The 27,807-nt window shown below is 31.8% G+C and overlaps 1 protein-coding gene across 1 annotated transcript; it reads left to right on the top strand.

The window, feature by feature from the left end:
* The first annotated feature begins 199 nt into the window (after positions 1–199).
* Positions 200–27,509, top strand: LOC129804772 (carbonic anhydrase 7). Its single transcript, XM_055852369.1, has 5 exons — positions 200–776; positions 8,229–8,276; positions 15,619–15,783; positions 23,819–24,291; positions 27,036–27,509. The coding sequence occupies exons 1-5, from the start codon at positions 710–712 to the stop codon at positions 27,423–27,425; spliced, it is 1,143 nt and encodes a 380-aa protein (XP_055708344.1). The 5' UTR covers positions 200–709; the 3' UTR covers positions 27,426–27,509.
* The last annotated feature ends 298 nt before the right edge of the window (positions 27,510–27,807 follow it).

Raw genomic sequence — 27,807 nt, 5'->3', positions numbered from 1 at the left:
GTTTTACTCATATAATGCCATTTCATTTAGAAATTTAGATTTGTTTTCCTATGCTTTTGATTTGTGAGACACAATTAATACAAAATTAAGACAATTAAAAAATTCACCCTCATTATTCTAAGTAAATATTAATTGGGCAGAATTTTCATGCGGGCCATTCAAGAGCGCTTTAATATAGGGATCAATCTCAGTGAACATTGTGTGGGAATGGGGACAAATTGGTGAGTGAAATTAAATTTGTTGCAGTTTTTAATTTCGCCAAGTACGATAGCAAATTATCCCAAGTGGAAAAATGATCAAGAATAACCAGAAAATGACTGAAATATAGACTAATAGTGCTACTTGGGGCGTCAGTTATTGGAGACACTCACCCTAGAGATCGATACTAAATGCACTGTTACAGCTGTGTTGAATGTGGAAGTCCGTTGGAGATCTCACATGAGACATCGCTGGTTTACTCTGGGGACTTCGTGAGCTGCTTTGGGTGTATAAAAGCACTGGTCAGATGAGTCAACTTCTCAGTTGAAGTTCTCACGGAAGCAGATGACATTCCCGTGCCGGTGCTATTTCCCTCCAAAAGTTTCTGTACTGTGGACGAAGAACACCTTTTGGCAAATTTTTTTTTGAGAGATCTTAGTGCCTTAAATCCATGCTTATAAATTTACTTTAATTTCTTTGAATGGTCTTTTTTGTGGTTTTACAGTGAAAAATGAAAAATTTCTGTGCAAATTGCTGGACCAATAGTGCTTCAATAAAAATTTTTGCAATACTTCTGGGTAAGTGAATAAACTAAAAAAAAATATTTCAAGCTAAAAAAAACTTAAAAATCCAAATGGATAATTTGCATAGGTAAATGAAAGAATAAGAAAATTGTTTTGTGATAAGATGGTTTTCCTATTTCTCATAGAATTCACTGAAAGAAGAAATTGTGTGAAGGAAATGCAATAACGAATGAGAATGAAAAGAAATTTGCTTTCTGAACAAACATAAGATTTCGTTTGTGGTTTAATATTGTCGCATTCCATTAAAGTTTAAAGTGAAAAGATTTTATGTGGAAAAATCAATATAAAAACTGTCACTATTAAAAATGTAAATCCAATTGCACGCGCAAGGATTTGCATTGATAACAGAAGAGCAATTGAAAGCTATTGTTCTATTTCTCTAAAAAAATATTGAGCTAATGAACTATATTTTAGTGTCAATAGTTTGCAATCAAGTTGAAAAATTAAATCATAATATTTAGTTCATGCAAGTTTTATAAATAAAGATATGAATAGTTTTTTGATAAGAGAATTGGTAAAAATGATAGACTACAAATTTGATACGGAACACAATGGGCTAAGTGATAGAACGCTCGCCCTATGATCCATGATTTGGTTTTGAAATTCGAATCCACCTTAGAGGTTCCCAAAAATGTTTCTGGCATAAAGAATGTTCGAATCACATCAGTTAGTTTCACAGCGCTTGATTCGAAAATTAACTAATTAGCCCATTCATAAATAAGCAAAAAAAATTTGTCTGGAAATTTTGCTTGTGAGAAAGTCTAGCTTAGCTCTTATCCCACTTGCCGGTTTTTGATAATCTATTCCTCGGCTGATCACGGGCGGGAAAGAACTTTTAGTTATATTTATTCCTTGAACGACATAAAGAAAAAAGCACAACAGAGATAGAAACACATTTTGGTACATTTACATTGCTTCGCGCAAAGTTATTTTATATTGTTTAAGCACTAAGTAATGGACGAAATTTTGATATCACGTCGATTTTGATAATATTTTTCATCATTATCTTTTCTAATTTGAAGTCTGAATGACAAATGATTTTCACAAGTAATTACACAACATAAATAAATGATGTTTGAAATTAATTATTGTAAAGAATTTAAATTCAATTACCGTTATATGCTAAACACACTTACGACTTAAGCTCCAAGACTACTAACTTCATTGCGGAAACTGGCTTAAGTCGCGATATAGCTTCCGCCTCATAAATAATTGTAGGGTAAGTGTGCCAAATTCCGGCCAGTTTGTATTTCCGGCCACCTTTTTTGTTCTTTGAATTTCCATAAATTTTCACCTTTTACATTATACAATGCAAAGGAATAGCAAAAAATGTAGCTTTGACAAACGAGAAGACGTGAAAAAGACATTGGAAGAATTCACGAAGGGCAAGGAACTATGAGAATGAAGGTGGCCGAAATAGGGCACCAAAGCTATGTTTACATTTTTATTCATTTTAAAATGTATTAAAAATGATTTTAGAGTAAATAAAGATGATAAATTGTCTAGAAGGTTCCAAGCAACGCTCCTTAAGAAGAAATGAAAAATCAATTTGTAATAAAAATATTACATTTCAAACTTGAGACTTTTTCGCTTACATGCAACTATGCCGAAATTTGGCACACTTACCCTAATTGACAATAAGTATTGTACGTGAACTGATGTAAAAATTTTCAAATAGTTTCTGTATCAATAGAGAACACGTAGATTGCAATAAAAATAAAGAAACCCTCAAAATTTATTTTGTGAATCGAAGTAAATCTTAAGCTCCGTCAAGAAGTTATTTTTCCATGAACGAGCTTAATCGTCTCTGAACTTTAGTTGGAAGTATCTCCAGAGCATTAAAACGTGTGTTTCATGAGGGGTTCCCCGCGATCCACCATTAGAACATTTGGTTTTCTTTTGATAATAATCGTCTATTAATTTCTAGTACATTGACTGAATGGGTTGAATAATATTCTCAAGGATAAATGACGTAGGTAATGCCCTATACACAATTACGGCTTAAACAGAGATGATTTAACTAAATTCCTATTAGTTTCCCACTAACTAACCCATTTTTTCAGCTGAAGCGGAGACGGATTAGTCAGAAACTGTTGGAAATGTAATCGGATCATTATTTTGATTATAATTCCGTTAAGCCGTCTCTCGGCTTAAGTCGTAAGTGTATTTAGGGCATAACAGTCTCACGTATTTATGACATATTTATTATCACATAAAAGTAAACTAGCTCGATTCATTACGTCGGAATAAGGTAAATATTAAGTAATGGCAATTAATCCTATGACATTAATCCTATAAAATTTATAATACCTTAAAAATATCTAAAATATTAGAATATAAAATAGTATTTTAAAGATTGTATTAAATTGTAAATTTGTTTTATAAATTTAATCACAAAAATCAAGTTCTCGCAATTTAGTTTAGTATACAAAAAAAAACAAGAAAATCATCATTAATAATTTTATTTTTAAAAAATAAGCTTTTCTGTTTTGTGTTCGATGATTGTTTTACTTTAGAAAATTTTTAGAATAGTTTGAGTCCAGGTAAAGAAATCTGTATCTGGTGTAAATTTTGTACTAAACTGATTGAAATTGTGTAAAGTGAGATTGGCGATTTGTTCTAAATCGTCGTGTAAAATTTAAGATAATTTGTTTCTTTATTCAGAATAAGTCTTTTTTAAACACTATTAGATTATAATTTTTTTCTTATCTTCAACAGTATTTAATGAAAAATAGCAAGTATTTTTGTCATAAATTGGTTTAGTACACATGTGTTCTAAATATTTAAATATTATACCGTGAAATAGATATTTTAAATTCTTTTATAGTAATAGCATAATTATGCTACTCTCAGAACTACAGTAGACTTTATAAATTTATCGTAATACTTATACACACTTTATGGACATATCTATTAGCTTTATTAATATTTAAATACTCAAAAATGTTATAAAATTCACATAACAATGACGTCTTTTTCTTCGCAACATGCTTAGAGCATTTTTCAAAGAGTGAAACACATTATAATGTTGCGTTGCGTAGTCACTGGAAATTTTCTTCATTAGAAGATGCCATTCTGTGGTTTCCAAGAAACCATCACAAAGATAAATGATTGAAAAGAAAACCCGGAAAGTTCCAGTTTTTCTCTCTCATCGGAAGGTCCAAAAATCCAAACCAAATACCTTAGTCATCGACAAAAAGTATTTTTGGTGCCGTTGCGGCCTCAGTCAATTCCAAAATTAGGGGCACATGCTACAAATACATATTTATTGGCATTTTGTGAACAAAATTCATTAACATCTATTGTGCAATTTTAACACCAAACTGTCTGTATGAGAATATACTAAAAATACCTGATTGAAAAATTCCCTAATTTGCAAAATAAGGTGAAAATTTACTGTAAAAATTAACTAAATTTAGAATCTTATGCCAGTTGAAACTAGAACATTTTATTCCTGGAAAGTCAATAATTGCACTCTGATTATTGGTTTTGACTCTTTACACATGGGATTAATTTTTTATGTGACACCGGACTCCTCCCTCGTGATCAATTTTCCATTTTATCATGCATTGCAATTATCCTTTAATTAATTAAACCTTCTAAAGCATACCTTTTATTACCACGCTCAATTTATATAATATTATGAGTACAAATTACAATTAACTGTTAATTTCAAATAAACGAAACGTTTTCAACTATTGAAAGCAACAATTCAGAATTAGAAACTAATATGAATCACGACTAATAAACATTATATTTTTTTTGTTTTGGTTCAATTTGATTAATGAAAAAATAAATTATCTGCACTTCAACAAGAAAAATGTGAACTAGGTACTATTTATGACAGAGGTGTCTATCAATTGATCTTGTTTATTTCAGATAAATTGGACAGATAAAATTAATTATAATTTGAATGCTTAGAACAATAAAATTACTAAAACGTCACTTACCATTATATTTTCATAAAAAAACGAAATTTTATAATTTTATTACATAGAATTAGGATTATACTATTGAAAAATACAGAAAATAATTTTTAAATGATATTTCACAATCAATAGTTTTTAGTTATTGGTTTTTCCATTTCTTTTTAATTAAACTGAAGTGCATATTAAAAAAAAAACGAATGCTCTTATTGCATTAAGAATACAAAGTTCAAAAAGTTCTACACTTGTTAAATGAGTTAAATGGTCCTCAGCCTAGAGTTTCAGCTCAGTATCTAGAGATTGCTTATTTTTATATAACAAGTCATGTAAAGGATTTTCGACATTTGTAGATCAATTGCCTTTAATAAACTATCCTAGTAAAAATTAGACCAAAAATTCAGTCTGTTTAGAAATTAGAACAGTTAAACCAGATTAACTTAAGATGTGAAGTTCGTATTACGTGCATTGAAACCACTAAGGGAAATTTTTAATACAATTGATAAAAAATTATCCAATGGAAAGTAAGGTATTACACCAGTAGAGGAATTCTGTAACGACATGACAATGTCATATGACAAATTTTCGTAGTAAATTCGGGAGCAGGATAACATTAAAGCTCAATGAACATCGAATGAACATTGCAAGAAGTTCTATAAATCTTTTTCTCTTTGTAACTGATTTGAATTGAATTTTTGAATTTGTCGTATGACTTTGTCATACTGTTACACAATTCTCCTACAGGACGGGTAACCATAAAATTCGTATATTGGTGAATCTTAAAATAACATCTTCTCTTGAAGGATTATCTCCTGTTTTTCAAAGGCAAAAAACTAAGATTTTTTTCAAAAAAGAATCGTTAAAAAAAATTATTATAACTATCTTAATTTAGATAAGCCTTTAGAAACGGTTCTTTGACTAATTCTGCTCTTTGATTCATTTTTACACCGATTTTGACAATTTTGGATCTGAGTAGCTTTTCTTAGTGTAAACTGCGTGTAAAATTGATAATGATCCAAGAAAATGTTCTTAGACGAAAGAAAATCCTTAAATTTTCCCACAAAAAACTGGCATAAATGCCTATTTTGATCCGATTTTGATGAATTTATTTGGTTTGGATAGCCCATAAACTGTTTTCATAAGTTTTTCAAAATCAAAAGTAACTTCAATTTTCCCTTGAAATTTTATGTAAATTTTCTATTAGTTTTCTCTGTCGAAAATTCACCATTACAGGGAAGTAGGGCATTTTTAAATGGAGGAAGCTTTTCTATAGGGCTTTCTACTTTTTAAATTTAGCCTTATCATAAAGTAGGGTAAAGTGGTACAAGTTGGACAGTGGTACAAGTTGGACAATGGTACAATTTGGACAGCGCTTTTTGACTTGATAAATTTAGTACTTTATTTTTACTTATATATTTTTAATGCTTTAGTTTTATAATTTGGTTCCTTCTACTTAAAAACAAATTTTGTACTGTATTTATCAAGAAAAAAGCCATGTCCAACTTTTACCGGCGAATTGTCCAACTTGTAACACTAATTCCAAATTATATCACTTTACCCTAATGAAGGTAAAATGTACTAATGGTACTAATACACGTGCGACTTTTTTCGGAAAGAGGGAGTATTGAGGTCTAGTTCTATTTAAAAATAGGAGAAAAAGGGCCTATTTCAAAGGTGCCCCAATTCAAAAATACTCCACTTTCGCCTTATTTCCATCTATTTCCACAACAAATTCCTTAAATTTTTTTCCAAATGCGGTTTCTTGATGGGGAAATTAATCTAAATCTTATATAATGAACCTAAACATGTTTCGTAAGGTGAAAGCTTGCTAAAGCCAACCAGGAAGATTTTTCTAAAAAGTTTATTATTAAGAGAAAATATAGAAAGTTAGATAGATTTTCTAAAAGCTCTTCTAAAGCAACATTGTTTTTCTTTTTAAAGAACAGTTGATTAAAAACTTCCACAAAATCCTCCAAAAAAATGTTTAAAGTTTTTTAAGATTTTGTGCTGGTTCTTTAAAAAAAACTCAGCATAAATCCATTTTAATTTTAAATTGAATGATTTTGAGTTATTTGAAAACCTCATAAGACTCTAACAAAATTTCTTTCAAATGACAATTCTACCAGGTGAGGTTAAATTCGCTCTCTTTTTCTCGCTTAATCAAACCATGTAAGAAGAGCGGACCCTATTGATAATTATTTAAATAAATAAAACAAATAAAAATAAATATCGTCCTTTGTTGTCCATAACATTCTTATGCTCAATGTACAATTATTTTTGTTTTGTAAGCATGCTTTTGACATTTTACTGAGAATGAATAAAGCATAATTTTAGTCATCTCGCTCACTATCATATACATTTCCAAAAATATATTTACAAAACAAAGGCTATAGTACGCTAGGACATTAATGCCCAACACACAATAACTTTTGTTTAGTAAACATGTTTTTGACATTTCAATGAGAGTGAGTGAGATCTAGATCTAGTCATCTCGCTCATTCTCATGGGAAATTTTGAAAACATGTTTACAAAAAAAAGTTTTTGTGCTCTGGTCATAAGAATATTCATGATAAGGGTTAAACACGATGTTTTAAAAACATAAAACTTTTACTTTCGTTCCCTATTATTTATTAAACCAGAAATTTCTATATGAATAATTTGCCTAATAAACAATTAATAAAAAATGAACTAAACTTTCTCAAATATAAATAAATAAACAACAACAAATGGCTTTGAAAGAGCCATGTTGAGATTTTTGCTCTTGAACCTGAAATTGTCCTCTATTGCAGTTTTCACATGAATTAATTATTACACCGATAGAGTGGGTTTAACCCTTTTGAGAATGTCTCCTGACCTGACCCAACACATTCAGTCAGTGTGATCAATAGCATGATAATACAGATGGTAATTAGGTCATTTTCCTTTGCATGTCACTCAGCAGTGAAAATAATAGAAATTATTTGCAACACGCTTTTTATTGTTCTTCATTTCTCTCGTCGAAAGGGGCAAAATGTAAAATGATCCTTTCCATAACATTTGATAGCAATGATAGTGATACAATGTTTTTGTACCAATTAGTAAAGTTTAATCATCGATTCTTCATGGAAAATTCCATCCTTTTTCGATAAGTACTCGACAATAAATTAGCATTATCATTTCCAAATCATTCATTATTATTATGTTGGTTCTCGTGGTAAAGGACATCGATAACTATGAATTGTTCATTAAACGACCAGCAATTTCTGTCTCGATTTATTTACAAAACTGTAATTTGTTGATTTTCTTCTCATTTCCACTCGGGAAAACGATAAGGAGTTCTGGGTGAAAAGTCAACAAGTTTTCCAATGATGGTGAGAAATGGTCGGAAACTAAATAATTTAGCAACTGTCACGGACATAAGTAGACATTTGCTTCACATGTTAATTGCATCAGGATCGATGGAAATAGTACAGGAAATAAATACCAATTGCTGAACAATAAAAAAAACAATAATAAATTATGTTCTTTTTTCCTCATTTTTCAGTTGCTGGAAAAATTCAGTGTCAAGACTTCGGATATGATGGTGATAAAGGTAATTAAGTGATATTTTTTTATCATTCCCCTGTGACAATTATAAAAAAACGTCTCGTTCCACAAATGTTGCTAACTAAATGATAGATTTAAATTTCAGATAGTAAACACATTATGCATTTCTCTCACACTCATTGATGTTACATATTTTATGGGAATATATTTGTTTCTGGTGATAATATCAAATACTTCAGAATTGAATACGAAAAATGTTATGACGATGATTGAGACTTTAAGTGTTAAATACAATGTAAATGGCAATTTCACGCGTTAATAAGTTTAATCAATATGCAAGTATGTCATTAAGGTTTAACACCCTGTGGCTTATAAAAAATATGGTTACGAAAATGTTTTATTTTTGTTTCAAATATTATTATTACTAAAATAAAAAAAATGTGAAAAACTAAAATAAATATTTCATAAAAAACATACTTAAGGTGTCTACACATTGAGCACAATTTTCGTCAAAAATTGCTTTTTTGAAGGAAATTGGCTGCAGTGCTGTAGGCAGAAACGTCAAAATTCTGTCAAAATGCAATTTTTGACAAAAATTGCTCCCAATGTGTAGAGGCCTTTAAAGACACATAAATATTTTCTTTTTAAATCATCACAGAGAAAAAAAATACCCTAGAATCAATACTTTTTTGGGATACTTTTGGTATTAAAAGGGCTCCAATACCTCGTGGTATTAAATTCTAGGGTATTTTGGGATTAAATTCAAGAAAATCTCTGTCATTGATTTAATACCATAAATTCATTAATTTTCAATCGCAATGAGTATTGATTCTATCCTATTTTGGTATTGATTCTATCCCATTCTGGTATTGATTCTATCCCATTTTGGTATTGATTCTATCCCACTGTGGGATTGATTTTTATCCCACTATGGGATTGATTCTATCCCATTTTGGGATTGATTCTATCCCACTCTGGGATTGATTCTATCCCACTCTGGGATTGATTCTATCCCATTTTGGGATTGATTCTATCCCATTCTGGGATTGATTCTATCCCATTTTGGGATTGATTCTATCCCATTCTGGGATTGATTCTATCCCATTTTGGGATTGATTCTATCCCACTCTGGGATTGATTCTATCCCATTTTGGGATTGATTCTATCCCACTCTGGGATTGATTTTAGGGTATTTAGGTATTGATTTTATCCCATTCACGTATTGATTAAAAAAATATTCCTTGGAATCAATACCTCGTTAGAATTGATTTTAGTGTATTGTGGTATTAATTTTATCCCATCTTGGTATTGATTTTAGGGTGCCTTTATCCCATTTTCCGTATTGATTTCAGGATATTTTTATTCCAGTTTTCGTATTGATTTTAGGGTATTTTCATCCTATTTTTCGTATTGATTTTCATCCCCCTTTGGTATTGATTTTAGAGTACTCCAGTATTGATTTTTTTTATCCCATTTTGGTATTAATTCCATTCCAGTGTAGTATTGATTTTCGCAAAGTCCATTGAAGAATCCATATTTTTTTGCATCGGCCGAGATTCGATCTCACAACTTTGCAGCAAATCTTCACTTGAGAGTCGACGCCTTAGCCAGTTGCGCCACGGGGCTCCTTGAATTTCCTTTATTACAGCACAATGAGTTTCTAATTTCATCCCATTGTGGGATTAATTTCATACAATTTCAGTATTGAGTTTAGGGTACTCCAGTATTGATTCTATCCCACTCTGGGATTGATTCTATCCCATTTTGGGATTGATTCTATCCCACTCTGGGATTGATTCTATCCCATTTTGGGATTGATTCTATCCCATTTTGGGATTGATTCTATCCCATTTTGGGATTGATTCTATCCCATTTTGGGATTGATTCTATCCCATTTTGGGATTGATTCTATCCCACACTGGGATTGATTCTATCCCACTCTGGGATTGATTCTATCCCATTTTGGGATTGATTCTATCCCATTTTGGGATTGATTCTATCCCACTCTGGGATTGATTCTATCCCATTTTGGGATTAATTCTATCCCACTCTGGGAGAGTACTCCAGTATTGATTTTTTTTTATCCCATTCTATTTGGTATTAATTCCATTCCAGTGTAGTATTGATTTTCGCAAAGTCCATTGAAGAATCCATATTTTTTTTGCATCGGCCGAGATTCGATCTCACAACTTTGCAGCAAATCTTCACATTTTGGGATTGAGAGTCGACGCCTTAGCCAGTTGCGCCACATTTTGGGGCTCCTTGAATTTCCTGGGATTATTACAGCACAATGAGATTTTCTAATTTCATCCCATTGTGGGGATTAATTTCATACAATTTCAGTATTGAGATTTTAGGGTACTCCCCAGTATTGATTCTATCCCACTCTGGGATTGATTCTATCCCATTTTGGGATTGATTCTATCCCACTCTGGGATTGATTCTATCCCCCATTCTATCCCACTTTGGGATTGATTCTATCCCATTTTGGGATTGATTCTATCCCATTTTGGGATTGATTCTATCCCATTTTGGGATTGATTCTATCCCATTTTGGGATTGATTCTATCCCACACTGGGATTGATTCTATCCCATCGGGAATAAGAATGTATTAATAATATAAAACTGATACCATAATCGTAGAATCTATACCTCAGTGGGATAAAATCAATAACCTATTGTCATTTTGGAATCGGTTTGGGTAGAAGGATGGTAATGACGTGTCTTGTACGAGTGTTCTGTATTTAAAGCGAAATATGAAGGTGTGCTGTCTTGTGCCTGGTTATTAGTGCAAAAGGGCTGCAGTGGATACAGTGTACACACACGTGTTGTGTAACCTCAAAGAGGATGCTAATTTTTAGCATAAAAGAGGATTTTGTCCACTGCATCTCTACGAATCCGTCAAGGCAATTAATGTGACAAAAAAGTTCCTAAAATTTTAACATTTGGAGAGTAAAGATGACATTTCTCACTCCTCAAATTTCAACAATATTTCCAAAAACATAACGGAATTCATGTGAAATTTACTTTTCTTAAATTAAGATAAAAAACTTTAGAGAATATATCAATTTAATTTATTGTGAAAAACCTTTCTTCACATAACCTCAAATTTTACAGTTTGAACTCAACCGTCGTTCAAATTCGTGTAGTTCAAATTTGATGAACTCGACTGTACCAGTATCTGTGAAACTTTTCACAATAAGACACTGCAAGTGACTAGATTGCCTAATTCTTGGCTATTTGGGGATTAGTGGAAGACATTCTTTTTCTTCCTCTGAGCTCGGTATTTCTTGTATAACACAACAAAGACCCATGTCGAAAGCCGAGCACTGGGCTCTGAAGAAGGCATGGACATGAACACTTCATGCGGTGAAGGGGAGGTTTGGCAGTGGGACACTTAGGAAGGCTAAATTAAATACCGAAATGGGATAGAATGAATCCCAGAGTGGTATAGAATCAATCCCAGAATGGGATAGAATCAATCCCAAAATGGGATAGAATCAATCCCAGAGTGGGATAGAATCAATCCTATAGTGGGATAGAATCAATCTCAAAATGGGATAGAATCAATCCCAGAATGGGATAGAATCAATCCCAAAATGGGATAGAATCAATCCCAGAGTAGGATAGAATCAATCCCAAAATGGGATAGAATCAATCCCAGAGTGGGATATAATCAATCCCAGAATGGGATAGAATCAATCCCAAAATGGGATAGAATCAATCCCAGAGTAGGATAGAATCAATCCCAAAATGGGATAGAATCAATCCCAAAATGGGATAGAATCAATCCCAGAGTGGGATAGAATCAATCCCAGTGTGGGATATAATCAATCCCAAAATGGGATAGAATCAATCCCAAAATGGGATAGAATCAATCCCATAGTGGGATAGAATCAATCCCAAAATGGGATAGAATCAATCCCAGAGTGGGATAGAATCAATCCCAGAGTGGGATAGAATCAATACCAAAATGGGATAGAATCAATCCCAAAATGGGATAGAATCAATCCCAGAGTAGGATAGAATCAATACCAAAATGGGATAGAATCAATCCCAGAGTGGGATAGAATCAATCCCAGAATGGGATAGAATCAATCCCAAAATGGGAGAGAATCAATCCCAGAGTAGGATAGAATCAATCCCAAAATGGGATAGAATCAATCCCAAAATGGGATAGAATCAATCCCAGAGTGGGATAGAATCAATCCCAGTGTGGGATATAATCAATCCCAGAATGGGATAGAATCAATCCCAAAATGGGATAGAATCAATCCCAGAGTAGGATAGAATCAATCCCAAAATGGGATAGAATCAATCCCAAAATGGGATAGAATCAATCCCAGAGTGGGATAGAATCAATCCCAGTGTGGATATAATCAATCCCAGAATGGGATAGAATCAATCCCAAAATGGGATAGAATCAATCCCATAGTGGGATAGAATCAATCCCAAAATGGGATAGAATCAATCCCAGTGTGGGATAGAATCAATCCCACAATGGGATAGAATCAATCCCAAAATGGATAGAATCAATCCCAGAGTGGGATAGAATCAATCCCAGAGTGGGATAGAATCAATCCCAAAATGGGATAGAATCAATCCCAAAATGGGATAGAATCAATCCCAGAGTGGGGATAGAATCAATCCCAAAGTGGGATAGAATCAATCCCAAAATGGGATAGAATCAATCCCAGAGTGGGATAGAATCAATCCCAAAATGGGATAGAATCAATCCCAGAGTGGGATAGAATCAATCCCAGAGTGGGATAGAATCAATACCAAAATGGGATAGAATCAATACCAAAATAGGATAGAATCAATACCAGAATGGGATAGAATTTATACTGTTTCCTAATAAATAATGACTTTCAAAAATCAATGCTGCAATGGGATTAAATTAATCCCACTATTTCTAAAATTCAATCTGAAATTGAGATAGAAACAATACCATTTCCTCCTCAAAAAATTAATTTCATAAATTTAATACCAATATGTCCTAAAAGTAATCCCAATATTTCTTAACTTTGTTCCAGAAACTAAAATCAATCCCAATATGCACCTATTTTCAAGAAAATTTGGGATAATTTTGGTATTGAAATGGTGGGATTAAAATCAATACCATGGGTATTGAATCTGGATACTTGAAAAATTTTCTCTGTGATGAAATTTTTTAAATTTTGCGAATTACCTTATAATAGTTTAAAAATATTTAAAGTACATCATGAATATTTTAGCTATTGCATCATGACATAGGCTAAATCGATAGCGATATCATCATATATCTTAAGGGGTTACGTAGATCTTATAATTTTAAAGATTTTCCTAAAATTTAATATTGTTTAATTATTACAATTTTATATACTTAAAAGTATGCACTTAAACAAATTTACTTTGTTAAAACCTTTGATTCTGAGGATTTTTTTCATTTTTAGTCTTTGAGGCACATACATATAACCCCTTAAGTCCTATAAATATCTATAGAAAGTACGATTCCTTAAAATCTTATCGACTAATTTATAAATATTTAAAGAAAATTCATGAACTTAATTAAAGATGATTGTGTTTTCGAATAATGATTTTTATGAATGTTGTGGAAATATCTATAGTTCAATTCGTGTGCTCTTTTATTTTTTTAAATTATTTTTATTTAATTTATGCATAACTTTACGCACATTTTCTCTGAAGTCCGTCTAAAAAAAATGTCACGATCTCTTAATGCCCATGGGATTTCTTTATAACTCATAGATATTATGAAGTTCATTTTTTCAAATATTTAATGTTTATCAATTGATACCAAAGCGTCACTTCGAGTGTAATGCCCAACGTAGAATAACTTTTGTTTTGTAACCATATTTTCGACATTTCAATGAGAGTGAGTGAGATCTAGATATAATCATCTCTCTCACTCTCATAGGAAATTTTGAAAGCATATTTGAAAACAACAGTTATTGTGCGCTGAGCATAATGTGCTATTTCAATGAAAAATGAACATGTCTTTTAGCAATTTATTGTTCTCATATGCATCTGCGTTACCGACTTTTCTTTGTATTTGTTTTTGTATCATGTTTTTCAGTTCTCGCCATGTTCTAAATCCAGCAAACAGTCGTGACAGGAACCAATGTAAAAATAAGTAAATTATGTCAAAGCACTAATAACAGTAAAGTACTGAAAACATGTTTATTTTTTACTGAGCATCATAACCTTCCTATGAATTTAGTGGAGGGACGAGCAGGAACTAGATTGCTGTGTTTCTTAAGCATTTCGGATCACAATTAAAGCTCTTTGATAAACTTTTAATGTAATTGGTAACAGAGTGATCCAAAGGCAAATAAAAAATCAATTATATGAAAACCACACCCAATTGGTGAATTATGGTGCAATATGCCAATGAAAATAAAACAAAAAAACATCTTTCTTCAGAACACTTTTTTTAGTACATGACTGTTCTCAAGTGTATCTACATAATCGACTTCCTGTCATGACTGTTTGATGGTTTTCAAAACGTGACGAGGACTGAGGAAAGCGGTCGAGACAGGAAACAACACAAAGAAAAGTCGATAATGATGAAGCCATTAAGAACAGTCTTGTGCTAAACAAATGTTCAAGAGAAATCTTTCTCCATAAAATTTTTTTAGCACAAAACAGTTCTCAATTGGTTCTGCATAATCGACTTCTCTTTTTTGTCGATTCCTGTTACAATTTTTTATGGTTTTGGAACACGACGAGAATTGGGGAAAACAGTTGTGGCAAGAACCAACACAAAGAAAGTCAATTACGCAGTAACACATGAGAACAGTCATGTACTAAAAATATGTTTTTCATTTTTCATTGGAATAGCACCATTAGCCCGATTTCAAAGATGTTATTTTTTATTCGCTTTCTTTCTGGTCGTCTAAAGTAAAGTTCTGGACAAAGCCATAAGTTTAGGAAAGGAAAGTATTTCTGGAGGAGTGGTTTATTTTTTGGGGCGTATCTTAAAGATCTTATCTTTGGATCTTTAGATCTCACTAACGAAATATTGATGAATGAATTGTGCATTTGAACTATAGTTGACCAAGCGTGACCTAAAACTGTTCTTGGACGGAGTTAATCTTAAAGTTCTAATGCTTTTACCTAAAGCATTATTAAGCAAAGCCAAAAATGATTTTTGTGAATATTTTACAACTATGTTTAAAAAAAGTTTTTATGATTCACAGACAACAAATTAACTCGGCTTTGGCACAATATCATAATTATCAGTCACATGTTCTAAAAGTTAGAGTACTTTATAGTTGACTGAATTCCAAATTCATTAGTTGTGTATAAAAATCCCAATCTAAAAGAGAATAAACTTAGCAATATATGAAAGGAAAGCTCAATGATCCTTATGTGAAACCAATTTCAGGACCTACCCATTGGGGTGAACAGTACAACACTTGCTACGGGAAGCATCAGAGTCCAATTAACATTGATTCCTTGGACGTTGTGCCGGTCAATTTGCCACCACTCGAGTTTATTGGCTTTGACGAGAAACCAGCTAAATCCGAAATCACCAACAATGGACACACAGGTAAATATTTCATCAACATTCTCGCCACACGTGAAAATCCACTTTTTTTAATGGCTCTCGAGGGGAAAGTGCAAAAAAGGCGGTATATGCTTAAGCATTATGACGGGGAAGAATGTGAGAAGGACAAAATATTTACATCAATTTGACCCTTTGGATCAACACCTGTACATTTCCGTGGGTATCGTGGGAAAATGTTTAAATATTATTTTGTATTTTGCTGTGATAATTTCAGCACTTTTCCTATTTCCGCTGATATTTCTTGGGCAAATGGAATTGAAAATTGATGCTTAATTTGGTGTATGTTTTTCCTCAGGAAATAATATTGGGTGTAAACGGTGTAAATGACACAAAAATGCTCGTGATTATTTTTTTTAAACACTGTGGTGTCATTATTAGCGGAATTCTAAATGATCATGGTCTTTCCTATAGTTCCTAAATTTTTCTGCTGGAGCAATTTAATGGATGTCTCAAAAAAAAATTCCGGAATAGAGTAGATTCTTTTTGAACACTTTGGTTTGAACTATAGAACAAACAGAGCTGTACTGAAAAACTTCAATATGGACATAAATTTCTCTAGTTTGTAGAGCCCATAATCGTATACAAAAATTTAGAGGATTTGAACAAGGAAGATAGAAAATAAAAAAATACACAAATTTTAAAATTTTGAGTCCTTTTTTTTAAATATAGTAAAGTGGGGTAACTGGATCGTTTTCCGAAGAGTGCTTCTTAAACACTTGATTTTGGACTGATGAAATTCTTTTTTATTTCTTATAAATCCATAGAATTATTCACTGTTTCATTCAGAAACATAATATAAAAAAATATTTAAAAAATATTAAAGAAAATTTATAAAATAATGATAATACTGAAATAAGTCAGCATGCTCTAACTAGGTCGCCTTTTCGCTAATTCACTTTTAATTAAACCTTTGGATTTAAAATACTTTTTTCACAAGAAAAAAAACAATAAATGTTTTCAATCAACCAGCTGTCATTAGCGAAAATATCACTGCTAGAAAATTTTTAGTGAAGAACCCAGCTATCACAAGATTGAAATGAGTCGATTACACTCAATTATTTAATGGATAAAAATATGATTTTTGCTTTTTCTTAAACTTGAATAGTTATATTATGTTGCTGTAAGGATGGTAGTGACTATATTACGGAAATAAAAATAAAAATATGAGCCGTACTCACTATGGCGCTGTTATCTTGTAATATCGTTATCTCGTTATTTCGTTATGTTCTCGTAATGTATTTTATAAATGAAAAATTATAACAAGATAACAGATTACGGAGATTACGAGATAACAACGCCATAGTGAGTACGGCTATTATTTTAAGTGGATTAGTCATAAACGATCCAGATAGCGAAGCGCCCGGATTAGCACACTTGACTGTATTTTCTTTACAGGAACTATTAATATAATCAACTTAATTAATATATATTTTTTGTTAAGAAAGAAGAAAATGGACTTCGACAAAGTTGTAGAAGAATTAATTTGCTAAATTAATTTATTTACAATTTATGCCGTGTCAAATTAATTTTTAGAAAATAGATCAAAAAGCTAAAAAGAAAGAGATCTTTTGCAAACTTTTAGAGCAGTAAATTTTCTATAAAAAGTGTTATTCTTTATATCAGTTTTAATTCATTATTTTTTTAAGATAAAATCTTGAACTTTTTATGTAGTTATTTTAAAATTTGGCGCAATAATAGCCCTATAATGATAATAAAATCAATTAGCGTTTCGTGAAAATTGAAAGATTTATAAATTTTGCATTTTTTGATAAGCTGAGTTAAAAATTATGTTTAGATGTTCTTTTTTACGATTATAGCAGATTGAACAGTAATTAAAGCAAAAATGATCGGTCACTGAGAAAATAAAGAGGGTGCGATTAACTTTTTTTCCTCAGAATTTTAACACTTTTTAGGTGTAAAAATATATCAATATTTTTTAATGTTAAATTTACACCTTTTTAAGGGTAAAATTAACATGAGAAAGGGTAACTTTAACCCTTAATACACCTAAAGAGGGTAATATTTACACCGATTTTGGATCAATACTGCAGTGTAAAATTAACATTTCCGGAATGTTATTTTATGAAATTTGATTAAGTTTTAATTTCTTAAAAATAATGAATAATCTTGGCAAACGGAAATGAGAAGTCTTGTCACTTTGAATTTAATTTTCTAATAACAATTTTGTATCATTTACTGATCAATTTGTTTTTTATACTGGCTATCTAGCCCAAGTACAATTAAACAATTAATTAATTTTACATAAATGCAAGGATTTAGCGAAAGGACATAGGGAGAAACCGTTGCCCCCACATCGCTATTCAAAGAATAAAAAAATATAAAACCAAAAATAATTCAAGAACATTAAGATTTAGCTCAACATAAGAACAAAAGACCCTTTCATTCAAGGCACTTTTGTCTTCAAATGTTTTTTTGTTAAACCCTTCGAGCCAGAAATTTCAAAATCATTTAATTTGGATTTAAATCAATTTATGGTGATTAGTTTGAAAATCAAATCTTTTAAAATGTTTAAATTTTAAATTTCAAAGGGAAATTATTGACCACGTTTTTTTCAAAGGAAGAGTTTTTAGGGAATCTCTATCTAGGGCTTTCCACCCCAGGCCCCAAAATAATCAAAATATGGTTAGCATTGAATTTTTCAAAGAGGCTTTAAAAAGTTTTTGAGATTCGTAAAAAGCGTTTTCCATTCCATTTTTGATCAATTTATCTTCATTTTCCTTATAGAAAACCCTTCTTGGTGGCTTTAGCGAGCCTTCAGCTTACAAAATCCGCCAAAAATACAGGATTTAAATTAAATTTTTAAATAAAATAAAAGAATATAAAAGAACATTTTTTTATTTACCGGAATTTTCATCCAAATAAAGGTTTTAGACGTTTTAGATTTATTTGCAGAAATATTCTCGTCTTTACAAATAATTTAATATAATAAAAAACAACGTGGGAAATGGATTTATGGTGATTAAAAAAAACTTGTAGAAACCTTCACTGAGGGAAATCCGAAAAAGTTACAATAACATTCCGGAAATGTTAATTTTGCCCTGCATTATTGATCCGAAATCGGTGTAAATATTATGCTTTTTAGGTGTATTGGGGGTCAAAGTTACCCTTTTTCATGTTAATTTTACACTTAAAAAGATGTAAAATTAACATTAAAAAATGTTGATATATTTTTACACCTAAAAAGTGTTAAAGTTACGAGGAAAAAAAGTTAATCGTACTCCCTTATTCTTCTCAGTGTTTATAACACTGAGAAAAAAGGGGCGCGATTGATTAACTTTAAATTAAATTAAAAAAAGTTAATCGCACTCCTTTATTTTTCTCAGTGTTTATAACACTGAGAAAAAGGGGGTGCGATTAACTTTTTTTCTTCGTAACTTTAACACTTTTTAGGTGTAAAAATATATTAACATTTTTTAATGTTAAATTTACACCTTTTTAAGTATAAAATTAACATGAAAAAGGGTAACTTTAACACATAATACACCTAAAAAGCATAATATTTACACCGATTTCGGATCAATAATGCAGGGTAAATTTAACATTTCCGGAATGTTATTTTAACTTTTTCGGATTTTTCTCAGTGAAGGCAGTTTCAGAAAAAAAACTAAAATTACTTTTAGTTATTATACTCAGATTTATAAGAATGTTTTTGTATTCCTTCTCTGAATCCGTCAAAATCGTTACAGAATTTATATAAAAAACAGAATTTCCTCGGAAAAAAGGTTTATGAGTGGATTTTAATTTTTTTTAAATAAGCCTTAATTCATATAAATTGGACATTTTTGCAGATTTTCGAGAAAGCTCTCATACTTCGCATTCGAAAAACGGTTTTGGGGATAATCTTGCAATTTGGCTTCCCTCTTGCTAAATTCCTGGCTACGCACATGGCATTTACACAAAAACCCATCGTTTTTGTCTAAAAACTTTACATTTTAATCATCGTACAAACGTTTTAATCACGTTCAACTTCATAAAAAATCACAATAAGTTTTATAAATTACATGTTTCACCAATACAATTTTATTAAACTTGATATAAAAATAAGACATGTATGACAGCCTGTATTATTATTTTCACATTATAGCTCCTTTTCTTATTCATCAAGTAATTTCTTTAATGTTTTTTTTTTCTTCAAAGATCTAGAAATCCGAAAACCTAAGTTTGTTCTTTTAGTTCTTTTCTATTCTTTTTTTTGTGACGTTATTTCAATATTTTCTAGAGTCTAGACGTATAGTTTTTGTGATAGAAGTTCTGCTCCGACGTATTTTTTGCAGGAAATGTAATAATAGGAAAGGATTTAAAGAACATTAAATATATTAAGAAGTCTAATAAGATAATTTTATGGTTTTTCCAAAATAAACATCTCAACGACACCTCTTTAAAATTAAATGAAGAGAATCAATTGCAAATAGCTGGTCATCCTCAGAAAGTGTTGGTTAGTAAATAAAAAGAGTGTTGCCGGACAAAAACTTGATGATCGCGAGACCAACTGGGCAAAAAAAAAGTTTTTGGAATGCAAATGAGCACAGATGATCATGTGATTCGCTCGAGCTGCCAATTTCCAGCACAAAATATCTCTTTTTACTGGCTCTTTTCTGCGACGGCAAAACAAATAATCAAACATGATTGATCGCATTATATTAAAAAAGATTATTATGGTCGTAAATAAAGTTAGAAGAATAAAAAAAGAGTCTCATCATGTGATCATCTTAATGAGATATCTTTTGCGTGATCACTTTTTTTTAGCAATTTGTACTACGCTAAAATCGTTCTAGAAGATACTTCCTCCTTTCCTCATTGCGTGGGACATTGAGATGGGAATTATTTTGATCTCTTGACCCTCAACTTGCATTTGGAATTCAATTGCATTTGGTGATATATTATTTTAAATTCACTCCAATTAGATGTCCAAGAAATTTATCTGCTTCAATTTTGAATTCTACTGGTTGCAATTTATTGGGAAAATATTGGATGCCTCTATAAACGCGTGACATTAAGTGCCAAACATAATTTAAGAGAAAAAGCTTAAATTGACCTGCGGGATTTGAAGCTACATTAAACATGCTAATTGATTCGTGGCTTCAGATTGTCTTTCATGCGATCAAATTGAAGCCTTCAATGTTACAATGCATTTCTCAAGAAGCGCAGATAATTGGTCAGATATTGAATCAGAGCAATTTCCACGGCTTGAACTTGGGCAAAGAAAAATCCCTGAGTTAAAGAACCATAAATAGATCTTTGGTTATATATTGATCTTCCACATGCGACACTTGCAGTTAAAGATCAGCCAAACATTAAATAAATACAAGGGGTTAAAATCTGATTTGAAATGTGATAAATAATGCATAAATCCTGAAAAAACTGACAAATCCTTTAACGAACATAATTTATTGGTCGGTCATTCCTCTAAAAATTTAAATTCATTTTCAAAAGTTGACGTTGTTGGCAGAGAATGCATGATAATTTGCGATTATTAAGTCAAATTGATGTCAAAAATACAGAATATAATTCTTAATAGTAAAACATGGCAAGTCAAAAAGTTACTTCGAGAGAAATGTGAGAAAATTATTTTTTTTTATAACTCCGATACATCTTTTAGATTTGGAAAATTTCATTAAATGAAAATTCACATCCTTTTCTATCCCAAACAATTGCATATATCTGTCCCACTCTTTTAAACTCTTTTTCTTCGTTTGAATATCACAACAAAAGCAATTTAGTTCAATTCAATTTTGACTGCGAAAGAATGGGAGAGGCATATGTAAAACTTTTAAGAAAGAAAAAGGGAAGTGAATTTTGATTTTTATGAAATTTTCCCAACCTAAAAAAAGCACCAGAGGAATTAAGGATAAGAATGAATATTTTGACATTTCCAATAATCATTTTTATTACAAAAAATAGTTTTGATCTTACTTTTATTAGGAGATTTTTTTTAAATTTTAATTCAAAGAGCATTACGAAGGTTGATAAAATCTCTTTAATAAGTATTTATTTTATTTTAATCTTGGTTTTAATTCGGTTATATTTTTTAATTAAGAGGAAAAATAGACTACTAATCTCAATGAATAAAAAACGAGTCAGGTAATAAACCTCGGGTGAAAATTTGAAAAAAACTAAACCAATTCTAGCTGTTTTACAAGTAAAGGACAATGGACAAAACGGTCCAACCTTTCGCCACGAATGAGACCTATACCATCGAATAGGTATTGGCAATGTTAACAACTTTTGTTCCGGAACCAACCCCAAAAATATGTAGGAAAAGCACTAGAGCATAAAACATATGAATAGGAGTTGTGATGATTTCTTTTGCAAAACTCTTTTTGTACAATAACGGTTAATCGTATATTGGTCGTTTCTACGAATAATTTGTAAGGACTCAAAGAAAATTTTCCTGGAACAAATCATATCTTTTCTCTTCACTTTCCCTGCAATTTCCCTGATATTTCTTATACATCTTTTACGATCCTTTAAACTTATAAAAAAGGATTGTATCCAGACAAATGTCTCTTATGCAGTAATACAAATAGTAAATAGTAATAATATTCTTCTTGCAAAAAAATTAAAACTTTTAAAGATCTCAGGGTTCAAAAGGATACCGTTATTTAAATACTTTGAGCAATAAATTCAGAGAAAAAATTGTTTTAATTAATTATACTGAGAACCTTTTGCTAAAATTCTTTAGTAACGGTACCCTTACAACCCTATGAACTTCAGCAATCCTTCCCAGCTCCTTTTTTTAAGGAGAATATTTCTCTAAAGACGACAAAGGGATGCAATCGAGGAAATACGTTTAACGGAATTAAAGAATATTCTAGGATATTTGAGGAAAATCTGGATACAAGATAGATAGGGATACGGTTTCTTTTGGGAAAATGTTCCTTGAGTTCAGTTCTCTTTTAGGAAACGTTCTTTGGTGCCAACAACTTACGATATGCCGTTATTTAAAAAAAAAAACAATTTTCATAAAAATAGTTCTACCAATTTCTTAAGAACCATTACTTTAAGACATCTGAAAAAGTTGACATGATGGACCATAAGTTTCTTCTGTTGAAGATACACCAAGGACTCCGAAAATACCTGTAATTTGCCATTAAACGAAAAAAGTTTTAGTTTTGTTTTGTTGCCCTGTAATGCTCGATCTCTCTAAAACATGATTAGTTTGTATGGGAACTACCAGATGGAGTAGTCAGAGAGAAAATCTGAAAATATTTATTTAAAGCTTAAGTCATATATCGACTTTGATCCGAATTTCATTATGATCGGTTAAGCCGTTTTCAAGTAATAAATTGTCAAAGTTGTGAATTTTCCGAAGGATATCGTTAATTTCCCAAGGACTGACAGTCGTTTTTGACTATGGTCTCGGTATATTTTAAGTCATACACCAACACCTACAAAATAGGCCTAGTCCCATCTCTGGCGAAGGGTGGGACTAGCTCCCATACATTTCTGCTCATTCTCCTTTATAGATATTCTCACAAATCCTACTAATTCACCACAAAAATAAGTAAATGAGAAAATTTATTAGGTAAAATTCTTAGTCATACCTATATCGTAATTTGTAATGAGTTTCTGAAGTATGAGCAACACAAATTACAGCTATTTTAAAATAAATATCGCGAAATCTTCATAAAATAAGAAACAAATCACCGTAAGTGATTTAAAACTAGATATAACACTGCAATAACATGCAAATGGTATGCTTTCAGGTCGCGATATATAATGAAAATTTTTATTTAATTCTATGATATACTGCATAAAATTTTAAAAACTATGAAGAAGAGCAAAGATAATAATTGAAAAATATTAAGCCATTGATGGTTTATCAGCCAATATATTTCTCTTAATACAGAAGTGTTTAGCCCCTTGGAAAAGAACCACTAATACCCGGAACTTTGAAGTATTCTCATAATTTTCCCTTGAAATATTTATTGTGTTTTTTGCGTAACTATTACCATTTCAGTTGGAAGATATACTTTAAAAGAAAAATTTCTTCTAGTGATGCTGGAGGTCGATTGTGATCCTCAGCCAGCGATAACTGGTGGCCCCCTGAATGGTTTGTATGAATTCATGCAGCTCCATTTTCACTGGGGAGAAAACGATACAATTGGCAGTGAGGATCTCCTCGATAATCACAGCTTTGCAATGGAACTCCATGTTGTCATGTACAAAAGCTTCTATCGCAGCTCCCGAGAAGCTCTTGATCATTCAGATGGACTCGCGGTGCTTGCATTCTTCATCGAAGTCTCCCCAACGGATAATCCCGCTTTTGATGATTTTACAAGGTCCCTTGAAAAAGTGACATCTCCACATACAACTACCTCTTTTGATAAGCTCCAGAGCCTCAGGCAGCTCATCGGCGAGGATCTAACGCAATATTACACCTACAATGGATCACTCACAACGCCTCCGTGCAGTGAGGTTGTTGTGTGGATCGATTTCAAGGAACCCATTACCCTTTCTCATAATCAGGTATTTAAATTTTAACAGAAGTTTATCAATCTTGGGAATAGTCTATGGTTGGAGAAGATTGAAATTCATTTTGATGTTGGAAAAATAGTTTGTTTTATTTCAAAATTATCTTTAAGTCCAGAATACGACAATGTCCTTGAATTACAGTAGACTCTTCGATATCCAGCACCTCGATATCCGGGTGACAGCTGCCAAACACTGGCGGTTGATATATTCAAAATTATTTTCACTAAACATGAAGTTTGTCCATAGTGAATTAAAGTATTATTAGCATTGTATCAAGTTTTTAATACATAATTGTGATAAAAAATGAAACATAAGCACACCATGAAGAAAATTATCTTTTTCTTTGTCAGACAGAAAATAAATTCACACTGCACAAAATAGAAAAACCGTTGATCATTCAAAAAACCTAAATGTCATTTTGTCCCCCAGTCAGCCGGATATCGAAGAGTCTACTGTATTCCTAATAACGGTTTTTAAAGGTCAAAGATTAATGAGCTCTAAAGAGAATATTTTCCAATGGATTGGAGCAAGTTTGAATTCTTTGAAAAATTCTTTAAATTCCTGACAGGGATCCTGGTAAAAATAACAAAAGCAATAATCCGGAAAGTCAAATTTCCGAACCTTAGAATACTGAAAGGGCCTAAATTCCGATTAGTCAAAATCCTCATGGAACCTAAATCCCAAATTGTATATACATAGTGATATATAAATAAAAGAGAAATTCAAAATTGTTAAATGCCTAAAACATGTGAAATATTCTTGACAAAAAGACAATTTAAGAAATTATCAAACATCTTAGCATTTTCGGTTTAATTTAAAAAGTACATGATTTAAATTTTAAGGGGTTTTGACGCATTCGAGATTTTGATTCTTTAGGTAATTTGACCGTTTTGTGATTTTAACTTTTTGGGAATAAGACTCATTCGAAATTTCGACACTTTAGGGATATTAGCCCTTCTGGGATCCATTCTAGATTTTGACCTTTTTGGAATTTTGACCTTTCTAGGATTACGACCTTTTCGAGATCCATTCGGGATGTTAAGCTAATTTCGACCCGTTCAAAATTTTGATTCACGGGATTTTAATCTATTCGGGATTTTGATCTATTTGAGATTTTACAACTTCTTTTGCAATATCGACCCACTTGGAATTTTGACGCTTTCGGGATTTTTAGATTTCGATTTTTCGGGATTTCAACAAATTCGGCACTTCGATCCTCTCTGGATTTTGATTCATTTGAGATTTTTGGGATATCGACCCATTTTAATTTTAAACCTATTTGGAACTTTGACTTATCTGTATTAACGATCCATTCGGAATTTCAATCCTTTTGGGATTTTGACCTTGTTAAGATTTTGGCTTTTCGGGATTGTGACCTATTTGGAATTTCGACTTCTAGAGAATAAATTCGAAATTTCGACCTATTCTTAATTTGGACCCTTTCGAGGTTTTGACCTTTTTGGAATTTTGACTCTTTTGGGATTTTGCCATTTTGGGACTTCAACCCATTCGAGGTTTCGAACCATTCTGGATTCTGTATTTTCGGGATTTTGGCTTTTTGGCTTTATAGCGTTCAGGAATATGGCTTTCTGAATTTAGGCTTTCGTGATTTTAGCTCCCACCGTCCTGACAGATCTGAATATGACTCAACTAGCAATGAGCCCAGGGGCCTCTCGACGTTTCATTTTTCCATACGCTTTTGCATAGAGGCACTGAAGACTATTGGCAAGTTTTTTCCTAAAGAGAATTGACTTATCCGTCTTATATATTTCGAAATTATGCATTAAAAGCTATCTAAAAATACATATTTCATAAAGTTTGCCGAAATAATAACAAGATCTACGAGGAAATTTGTATAAGTCACGGTGCAATATCTTCAAAATTTTTACAAAGAAAAGTGAAAAATAGCTTTACTTTTTATTAGGCTTGATGGGTCTATATTTTGAATGAAAATTAGCCCATGTTCTGCCATTTATGGTCCTCTTGATTATCGATTAGTCGATCATCGTAACTGATCAGCGCCCTTTTGTCGATTACGGTGACTAATCGGTGCCGATTAGCAGATTTGCCACTCACGGTTCACTCGCAAAAGTGGTCTTCAGACTACAGGTTTAGCCCAGTTTTCGAAGGTCTCAAAATCCTAAATAGCAATATTTTTTTTGGTTTTTGAAAGTCTTACAGATCATTCACTCTCAATATGTAATCCTAAATCAAAATTTTACCAAAAACCTTAACTAATAACCAGTCAGAGAAGTTAAGCCATCTGGCTAAGGCTCAGACCTGAAACCCGTATAACCCTACTTCCTCACTCCTTTAAAGAACCGATATTTCCCGGAGCGAAACTTGTACGAGCTAAAAGCGTGCTTAAAGAGTTTATACCTGAACAATACTTTGCCATTTTTATATCAAATTTTATAGATTGAATCCAACCCCATATGCATTGTCTTTTAATTTCTTATTAAAGTATTAATATAGACATTGAAATTGCCTGGTGAAGCAATAAATGCAGTTTGCAACTCGACAATGCAATTATTATGACAAACGAGACATTTTATCTAACAAATCAGCTTAACTTGCAACTCTAATGGTTGAGTAACGCAATTGACTTTAGATATTATCAACTTTCTGTGGCAATTTCTTTGCACATTTCAATCAATCCCGAGTTTTTCATTTATATTTGACCAAGAAATTTGCCCTATTTCTCACATATGGCTAAATTAATCTCCGTGACGTTGCAGATAGAGAAATTTCGCGCTCTTGAGGACACTGAAGGCGCTAAAATGACTCACAATTTCCGTCCAATCCAACCACTCGGCGATCGTGTTGTACTCTTCAATACTGGCGAAATTGAAGGAAATGACCTCAACAGAAAAAAGTGGGCACCTTACGACGTGGTACAGGCTCATGAGGACCGGACAACGGTCAAAGTGGACCAAGATGACTTGGAGGCAAATATTCCTGATAGAGAATACCCTGAGCCTAACAATGATCTTGCCGGAGTTACGGAAAGTCCCAAGAGGGGCTTCAAACGGTTATTCCGAAAGAATTCTGCATGGAAACATCACGCCAATTCGTGCCTTATTGTTGCCATTTACCTTCTAGTGCTCTGCAACTCAACGCGCGTGTAAAATTTTAATGTGTGAATTGTGTCGTAAAATCGTAAGATTTTTTTTTACTCAGATACTATTTAAAATAAATTTAAGGAGGAAAAACATGGTCTATTTTTGGCACAAGTTGATGTCTGTACTGAAAAAGTTATTGGTTAATTTTATGTAGATCTAAATTATTTTACAAATACAAGTAGATTCATAAAAACACATTTATTTGCATAGTTTATTAGCAAAAATACAGCAGGAAATTGTCATTCCGTATTGAAATTAAATTTATAGGAATCATATCCTCAATTCTGAGACAAAAGAAGCTTAAATTTTTAATTTATTTAACAGAATCTTTTAAGATTTAAGAGATGAAGTGAAATTTATTAGCGTAACTTATGAAAATTTTCGTTGG

The sequence above is a fragment of the Phlebotomus papatasi genome, chromosome 2, assembly GCF_024763615.1.
Source record: "Phlebotomus papatasi isolate M1 chromosome 2, Ppap_2.1, whole genome shotgun sequence".
Classification (NCBI taxonomy): domain Eukaryota; kingdom Metazoa; phylum Arthropoda; class Insecta; order Diptera; family Psychodidae; genus Phlebotomus; species Phlebotomus papatasi.
Note: the sequence above shows the minus strand (reverse complement) of the source record. Positions and strands in the feature narration are given on the sequence as shown.